Source organism: Rhyacophila brunnea, unplaced genomic scaffold (genome assembly GCF_057557595.1).
Source record: "Rhyacophila brunnea isolate RB1 unplaced genomic scaffold, BYU_Rbru_1.0 scaffold_11, whole genome shotgun sequence".
Classification (NCBI taxonomy): domain Eukaryota; kingdom Metazoa; phylum Arthropoda; class Insecta; order Trichoptera; family Rhyacophilidae; genus Rhyacophila; species Rhyacophila brunnea.
In genome coordinates this window covers 13018248-13027934 of record NW_028232763.1, presented here as the reverse complement: position 1 = coordinate 13027934, position 9687 = coordinate 13018248, and the positions used below count along the sequence as shown (strand labels likewise).

Below are 9687 nucleotides of genomic sequence, written 5' to 3'. Positions count from 1 at the left end.
TTAAATACATTTTTTCAGAAGCGTTTTCAAAATTATGTATCTTCAATACTTAGAATATTACATTCTTAAACCGTGAAATATTCGTTGAATAAAAAAAATGTTTATTAAAGATTAAGTACTAAGTACTTACTAAATGTTTTTATATTTCCTTATTTTCTTTCATTTTTGTGTATATTTTTTTATATGTTCAATAAACGGTATAGTTACCAATTTACCTAATTGTTTTTTTTTTTTATTCAGTAAATACGATTTAGAATATTTAGATTATTTATCATGTGTACATCTAAAAACGTGGCACGCGCCTCGAATTTAAAAAATCGGCTTATTTTGGCGCGATCTTTTTTAAATATGTAGACATTTGTTTTAAATGAACATGCATTAATTATGCAGTTATTCTGTACAATATTTTTTCTTTAATTAAAGGGGTACATTTTTAATTGAGAGGCCTACTGCATGCTGTACCTACCGAGTTACCCACTTACCTACTTGTGCATATCCAACTATTACGTAGGTAGGTGGTAACTTTTTATATATTTTTAAAATTTTATAATTTGATAATTATTGTACTGATAATTATTAGTATGCCCTTTATCCGTATGAGTTAGAATAGGTACCTAGCTAGATAATGTTATTATTTAGATTATTAATAGTATTATCTAGATAGCTAGATTAGTTAGTGGTATATAACTGTAACTTCTTTCTATTGTAAACTTGAAATTGTTGACTTTTCTATGGAACTGAGCCATCGATGTCATCACCGTGTGTCACTTTTCGTGCGCGGTCGAGGTACAGGTGACTCATTGATTGATTTTTGAAACCGGTATTTCGGTATCGATAAATAATTGAATACCGGTTTTGAAATATTTACCGGTATTGAAATCCCTAATTGCATCATTATTATAACACGCGAGCAATAAAAAAATATAACCATAATTCTCTGATAGGTAAGAATGATTACCTACTTGTAAGTGTTTACATGTACCTACCTACATCTACATCGAGGTTTGATTAAAAATAATATGCCATAGATGAAGACAATGATATTGATAATTATCGTATTGGTATGGTTTATCTTTTTATTAAGAATTTATGGTAAAGTAAAATAATAATTTTGGTGTCTTTTTTCTCGAAGTTTGATATCGACCAAATTGAAGTAGGTACCTACTTACCTACATCTACTAATATATAAATAAGTACCTATGATATTTTCCACTGTAATAGGTACCTACATTAAAGAGTGCATGAGTTCCAGTCGCAAATATCGAGCGCCTTTTGATAGGTAGGTATAGCGTGTCCCGACTCGCGAAAAATACGAATAAATAATAATAATCAGGCGAACGTTCCGTGGCTTACAAGAAAAAATGACGTTGCCGCGACACGTTGCCTCTCTGTGTGGACAAATGAGCAACGTCAACAAGTAGCAACACCTTCGATTTTATTACGTTGGTGAGGTTGGCGACAAAAGTTTCTGGTGTGGACTAGGCATAAAATTCACTGTGTAGGTACTTATATTATATTTGAATTCAATACATACAAAAAAACTTGGTAGGTATTTTACCATTTCCTGGATTCTCGCCAGGGCGCTACTAATATAATATACAGGATACAGTTGGTGAATGTTAGAGGTATGACTATTGTTTTTTATAAAAATTAAACGCGTTGTTTTTTTTATCAAATCCATTATTTTTATTAATATATATATTTCTAACTAAATATCTAAGTAGGTACACGTGGTGATATAGTGACTCTTAATCCATCTTTCGGCCTTAAAATAGGTTCTCCTAGGAGTGTGAGGTCTTCGCGACGATCAACAGATTCAATTTTATATTTTCTGAGCACTGTCGACAAGACCGTCTTTTCCTCGAGTATTGCAAAACGTTGCCCTGTAACAGAAAATATAATATGTATTGTCATCAATAATAAAAAAAAATATTTATTTATTACCGAGTCATTTACTATTTAATAAAACCTTCTTGGGCTCTACAATTCTTGGCCGGTCATGGTATTCTTCAGAAACCTTATAAATCTCTCAGTCTCATCTCAGCCATCTAGGTTTTTTTACATGCAGGGCATGCGTACATAGTCTGCTTTGTACATAGTTCTTCTGACATTTTTATATGCCAACAACGATATTGTTTTAACGGATTTCCTCTCAAAGTATTCATCTTTATCTCATCCTACGTGCTGACAGGGCAGTATTTTGATATAGGTATTATATGTTTATAACTGGATGCAGGAAAGTTATAAATTTAATATTTAAATTTCTTTTAGTTGGGAAGGACCCTGTTTTTTAGAAGCTTCTAGAGATGACTGTATTTGTGACAAGGTACTCGAGATAAACAAACTATAACTTTGTATTAAAGTAATAATTATTAATATGAGTGCCAATATGTATGTTTATTATTAATTTTATTATAATTAATGTTTCGAACTATTATTCTTCCTTATTACACTACACTGCCAATATATTCTTTTCTAAAACAGATTAATCAATGAATATACAGAAATATTTAAAGTAGTTCTTCTTCTTTCTTGTGTCACAATCGTTAAAATAATACATATACATATACACAAGCCTGGTCTTATAGTGATTGGAGCAATTGGGCCATTTGCGCTTTGAGGACCACAGAAGACACCGAACGTTAAAAAAATAATCGCATGAGAAAAGTCATGAATTAAAATAATAATTTAATCGTACAAGATCGTAGAATTCTTGAGTGAATTCAAGTTCATTATTCGTCTTTCTAATAAAATGTTCAAGAACACTCATTTTAAATGAGTTCATTGACAAAACGGAAGATTGACTGACTGAGCCAATTTTTTTGCTGTTTTGGAAGTTTATCTGTTATTTATAATAATTGTAAGTAATGTAACCATTCATAGGTTATGATTTTTCTTCTAAAAACATTAAACATATTATTTTGAGCGAGTGAGTAGTTTTGTTATATCAAAATGTCTAGTAAATAAATTGACAAAATAAATAGTTTATTTAAGAAAACTGCTAAAAAACATAATCTTTTTGAGATATTAGGTACCTTGTACACTGAGGCCTTGTGTAATGTTCCAATCTGGCCATGCACTTGCTTGTACCGACCCTGGGTTTATACTGGACACAGAATCCCCATTATAAAAATATAGAAGTAGGTTCTTCTCCTTCTTCCACCCTGTCACGTCCCAACATTGGGGCATAGGGCAAGCACAAGTTGGCGCCACTTCCCTAGGTCCATCGCCAACTCCTGCGCCTCCCGCCATGTCAGACCTGCAGCACGTAGGTCGCTTTTGTAGCACCGCTGTAAGGTGAGGGAGGGCCGGCCACGGCGACGGAACCCTTGAGGCTGTGCCACAAGGGTACGAAGTGCCGCACTCTTTGGCGACATCCGGAATACGTGTCCCAGCCACGTAAATCGTCTCTTCGTGATAACTTCAATCACCGAAGGCTGTTGTGTCTGCTCATGAACTCGGGTGTTTGTAACGCGGTCGTACCAATGTACCCCTAAGATTCGGCGGAGACATCGATTTTCAAAGTTCAAAATCCGAGACTCTTGAAGCTTAATAAGATGCCATGTCTCACAGCCATACAGGAGCACAGGTAGCACGCACGCGTTAAACAAACGACATTTGGTCCTCACAGAATACAGCCTTGACCTCCATGCGACTCCAAGCTGGTTGAATGCAGAGCCCGCCACACCCATGCGGATTCCAAGCTCACCAGAAATACCATCATAATCGGCAACCGTGGCACCCAAGTATTTGAATCTGGACACCAGCTCGACGGGCAGACCGCAAACCCGGAGAGAAGTGTCGGCGTTGATGCATGCAGCACTGCACATGTATTTGGTTATAGCCGCATTCAGATGAAGACATACACGTCACCTCCAACCTTTCGATCGTCGAGTCAAACACGACTGCGTCGTCTGCATACTCCAAGTCGCACAGTCTTTCTTCGCATACATCGGTTGTGTCATCATGATGTAGACGTATCCCACTGTCGGGGCACACCGTCTTACGCATTATGAAATCCATCATTATGATAAAAAGAAAGGGCGCAAGTACACATCCTTGCTTGACTCCTGACGTGATTTCAAAGAGGTCAGAGGATGTTCCGGCTGCTCTCACGCGACACTCTGTATTGGTGTAGAGAGCACTTATCACGGCCACCAGTTTCCGTGGGACACCATAGCCTAGCAGAATTTGCCACAGAGATTCACGATGAGGACTGTCAAATGCTTTGTCATAGTCTACGAAGCAGCAGGCGACAGGTATATTCATCTCTTGGCACTGTTGCAAGAGGCATCGGAGAGTTGAAATATGCTCCGAGCAGGACTTCCCCGAGACAAATCCACTCTGCTGCGCACGCAAAACCTCCAGCATGGGACTTGTAATCCTGTACAGGAGAATCAGCGTCAAAACCTTCCCGGGAACGCTGATGAGAGTGATTCCTCTGTAATTATTACAGTCTTGTGGGTTATCCTTTTTGTGCAGAGTAACAACGGTACCAACCCTCCAGGCTTTGGGGCACTGCTCCCTTTCCCACACCTCGTGCAGAAGGTCACACAAGGACGGCAATACAGCGCTCAGTCCGCAGAGCAGAAATTCTGCATGGATGCCATCATCTCCAGGAGATTTTCTGCGCTCCAGTCTTTTGACTGCCTCTTTAACTTCAGCAGTTATCGGAGAATCTTCGCAGAATCCCGATGCAGTAGTGATTCCGAGGGCGGTGATCTCCGACGGAATATCGAAGAGATGCAATGGAGGTGGGCGATTCAGGACACTGAAATGTTGGCGCCATAGCTTCTGGACCTTTGCCGGTTTAGTGACTGTCACTCCGTCAGAGTTACGTAATGCAGTGACCACTGAACGTTTCCTACCGCAAATTGCTCTGGTGATGCGGAAGAGAGCACTTGGATTTTCTTGCAGGCAGCAGATTCCGCATCCCAAATGAGGTCATCCAGGCGTCGGCGCTTATCGCGGCGGGCAGAACGCTTTACCACACGGTCCATTATCTGGTACTCCGCGCTGCGCTATGCGTCGTATGTACCATTGTCCCGCAATTCGTTCAGGAGCTTCCTATTCTCAATCATCTCCCATGTATGAGGTGACATCCAGTCCGGCCTGTGCGTATGCCGCTCTCCTAAGGCAGTAGTTGCGGAGCTCATTATAGCATCCCGGAATAATATCCATTTTCCTTCCAAGGGATCCGAGTCGATGGAAGACGTACCAGAAAGAGTTCGAGCATCATATAAGCGCTTCCGCAGCTCCAGCTCATAGGTTGCACGCACACGGGTACTTTTCAGTTTTTCCACATCGAGTCTGACCGTCCTTTTGGGTTTTGGGACTCGTTTGAAGTCTATACGGGATTTCCCGACCAAGAACTCGTGGTCACTGTAGATGTCTGCATCTCTATATGTCCGCACGTCTAGCAGTTCATGCCGGTATTTCGCTTTGACCAAAATGTGGTCGATCTGGTTTCTTGTATTACCATCTGGCGATGTCCATGTATATTTGTGGATGGTCTTATGAGGGAAAGACTACCACCAATCACAAGACCATTCATTGAGACAAAATCTACCAGACGGGAACCATTACCGTTCATTTGGCCAAGGCCATGTTTTCCCAGCACAAAGGGTCCACGCTAGGGGTCAGATCCTACTTTGGCATTTAGATCACCAAGGATAACTGCATGATTACAGCTGGGGATATTTCCAGCGGCTTTCGCCAGACTTTCGTAGAATGTATCCTTATCCGCATCGCTAGCAACCTCTGTGGGAGCATAGGACTGCAGAAAAGTGATGGAGCCCGACTTGGTCTTGAAAGTAGCACGGAGTAGACGTTCGGAGATAGGTTCCCAGCTGGTGAGGCACTTGCAAGCTTCCTTGGACATCAGCAATCCGACTCTACTACGTCGCAATGTGGCGTAAACCCACGAATAAACTTCTCGCCAATGCCAGTGAGTCGACACTCACTGATCCTGAGAACATCGAACTTGTATTGCGAAAGTATTTCTGTTAGATGCTCAGCCTTTCCAGGGACATTTAGAGTACGGATATTGTAGGTTCCAAAACAAAATCGTACTTAATTATTTTTTTATTATTTACCAATGCAGTTACGAGGTCCTGCGCTAAATGGAATGTATGCGTAAGGGTGTCTTCCTCGGCTATTTTCCGGATGGAACCGATCCGGGTCGAATATTTCTGGATTTGGGAAGACTTTGGCATCTCGGTGAAGCATATATGTTACTATCAAGGCTGTTGTCCCTGCTGGTACCAGATATTCACCTTCAATGATAACACATATAATGAGATTGATATTAAATATTCATGTTAGTTATATTGTGATTCATGAAAGATCTGTTGATAGGTACTTTCAGTGACACTCTTATTAATCGAACAATATAATGTAACATTTAATATATTGTATCGCTAGACCCAGAGCTGTTAGCATACCCTAACCATACAGGTAAATAACTGATCAGCAGTGAAAGTATAAGTATCTAATGATCACACGCCAGGCGTGTTTTTAGCAGTGAAAGAGATCATAACCATAATTATATAGGTATTCAAGCTCATTAGTAAATCGAAATACATTTCTTATGTTAGAATATATCAAAAGCTATTCTAATATTTTTTAAGAATAATTGACTCCCAGCATCGGCAAAAAATAATAGGATAAAGAATATATTAATAATTAAAATTAAAAGATAAATACAATGTAACTTTGCAACCCTGATTTTTAAAGGAGTTCCAGTTCCAGCTTCTCCAAAATGAAAGGTTTGAGTTCAAAATTAATTTAGAAGTTCTCGGAGTTCGCCACTTTAGTTTTGGTGTCATTTATATACATAAATATATTCGCTTTATACGAAACAGACAAGGAATACGAAACTTCACTAAACAAAGGTTTTTACGAGGATTTGTTGTAAAACACTCACTTAAGTCTCTAATTCCAGGGTGCACATAGACATATACCGCATGTTATAATACCTACTGTGCAAAATAACCACATAAATACACCTAGTAAGCTGGTGATATTTTGACTTAATGCTGATACCTAGGATGTTATTATCCTTGCTAGTCTGTCTTCTATAAGCTGGCGTGCGGTTTCGCCCCCCCCCGCTTCAGCATCCATCTCGTTCCCTCCCATTGAACACTTGCAACAGTTGAACGCGATGGCATAATGCTTTCCGTTTGACGTGTACGCCAGTTTATATAATACAGACTTTAGTATGCTATGAGCAGTGAGGTGCAAATTAATGAAGAGTTATAGTAATTACCAATTTGTACGTCTTCTTTTAGGTACCGAGCCATTAACGGTACGCTGGGAAACAAGCGCAGAGCCTCTTTGATGCAACAATCTAAATACTTCATCTCGAAGAGTTCATTCATCGTAGGCTTTCGTTCAGTATCTTCGCCAAATATAGAGTCCATTTCATCCATGACTCTCTGTTGGATATCCGGGTGACAGCCTAACAGAAATAGACACCAGCTAAGGGCGGCTGATGTTGTATCGTGACCCTATGGATAAGTAAACATGCATATTGGAGTATTTGTAAATTAATTATTGACCACATCAACATTGGTTGTCGAGGTAAGAATAATCTTGATCTGAATATATACATTTCATTTTCCTTTCTTTCAATAAACGAATATACCTTTCTAATATTATGTAAATTTAAACAACCTTCCGCTCCATACAGTTTTCCAATTAATAAAATATAAGGGATCTTACTAACCGAGGCCATCCATAAAGATTTTCGCACGATTTTTCATATTTTTGACCACATGGTAACATCTTTTTAGAAAATACATATTTTAATCAGGTTAAATGACGTTAAGTAGGTACCTACATTTTTAACCTGCATTCGTAGTTATAAGATAGTTAACACTTTCTTGGTTTTGTGACGTGTAACATTGCTACCAACCCCTAAGGTCTAACCCATTTGTCCCAAATCATTACATTATATTATATTATCACACCCATCTACTTTATTTAACACAAGGTTCTTACCGCAAACATGAGGGTATCAACTTCTTCCCTAATATCATCATTACTAAGGACCGTTCCATCTTTTGAAGCTTCAATCAGCAAGTCCAAAAAGGCGAGTTTTTTCTTGCCGTTGATATCTTCTTCGAAGTCGGCAGCAGTCTCATCGTTGTTGTTGGCCTTTTCGATCTGAATCTCCTCCTTTCGCTCGCGGATTACTTTGTAGGAGAAGTCATGAAGGATTTTCAGGCAATGCTGATGCCTGACGTAGCCATGGGTTAGTTTAAAAATCCAATTTGGTCGGAGCCATAACTTTGACTGTCTGTTTAGTACAATACCTCCTATTCTGAATAAAACAAGAAAAAAATAGTGAGTATTTTTATTAGATGTAGGTACATAGGACGAAATGTGGATTGATACGAAATTGGCGGTCTCGTGTGGCGACAAGTGAGAAGTGGACTCGTTCACGTTCTCATTAGTCAATGGCTGATAAAATAATGTAGCTGCAGAATAATAGCGATCAAATATCTATTGTTTAAGATATCAAATTACTTTGCAGTAATATATTCCCAGCGAATCCATTTCCAGTAAACAACTGAGCTAGATCAGCAAGTTGGTTGGCAAAATTAGAGACGGTGTATTATTACATCATATCACAGCACATTATGCCGTTATGGTGTGTTAGCCGAATAATCATTTTTCATAGTATCATATTTTCTTACGACTGTAATAACAAATAATATTTCATTTCGCTACTCAATTTAAAACGCTGATTCTATAATTAGTCTAATATGATTATGAACCAGAATTTTATGTTAATGCGTTACTTTTTATTGTATAAATAACGAAGAATAATTTATCTAGATGTCACTCGAATCCAAGTACTTAGCTCGTAACTATCATGTATAATATACTATTGTACCGATACGCTGCTAATAAATCTCACCCTGCTACATCGTAGACTTCATTATCATCATCCTCAATCTACACATCGAACACCACACTAGTGACCCAACAATAACATTAAAATGATACTTAGGTAATTTTATTTAGTACGCTTGACAAGAAGTGAGTTCCAGCACTTTTTAAAATAGCCACTGGGTGTAAGTATTTAGTAATTAAGTACTATAATGTAAGTAATGTGTATGTTATGTATTTAGTAAGTACATTAAAGAAATATCACAAAAAAATATTCAAAACCCAAAAAATACTTCATACACCCACTTCACTATGATCGAGTGAATATAATTTGATTGACGTATCATGATTGCCTTTCATATGCTACTGTCTGTATGTTTCAAACAATCAATTTGAGAGATATTTCAATCAAAAGGTTGGTACGTTATAATTCACGAGGGAGAGCCGACATAATAATTTTATCTCTCGTAAAACGTAACGCAAGAGTTGCTCCGTTTTCCGAGTTTGTGAGCAGATAAATTTGCTAGGCGAACGCCCGACGCGAACGGCATACTAGGTAATAGGCAATGCGCTAATGTTCAATAGATTGCCTATGTAAAATAAAGTTAGGCGCAAGAAGAGATAATTGTTTGTTTACTTTACTTACTCGTAGATTGCTTTGACGTATTCGGAATCGCTGTTACTCTGCACGTTCAATTTTCGACCCATGGCGATCTCTAGAAAAACGAAAAATAAAATAAAATTCAATGCACCTATTTCATACGAATACGTATAACTTATAATATATAATAT

At 38.3% G+C, this 9687-nt stretch overlaps 1 protein-coding gene across 1 annotated transcript in view; it reads right to left on the bottom strand.

Moving 5' to 3' along the window:
* Positions 1 to 1716: 1716 nt before the first annotated feature.
* Positions 1717 to 9687, bottom strand: part of LOC147078369 (cytochrome P450 4c3-like) — a 30922-nt gene continuing 22951 nt past the window's right edge. Inside the window, exons 6-10 of the mRNA XM_085960460.1 lie at positions 9542 to 9611; positions 8002 to 8323; positions 7268 to 7508; positions 6096 to 6275; positions 1717 to 1883 (exon numbers count right to left, since the gene is read on the bottom strand). Of these exons, the coding sequence (XP_085816586.1) occupies positions 1717 to 1883; positions 6096 to 6275; positions 7268 to 7508; positions 8002 to 8323; positions 9542 to 9611 (980 nt within the window). The remainder of the gene's footprint in view (positions 1884 to 6095; positions 6276 to 7267; positions 7509 to 8001; positions 8324 to 9541; positions 9612 to 9687) is intronic.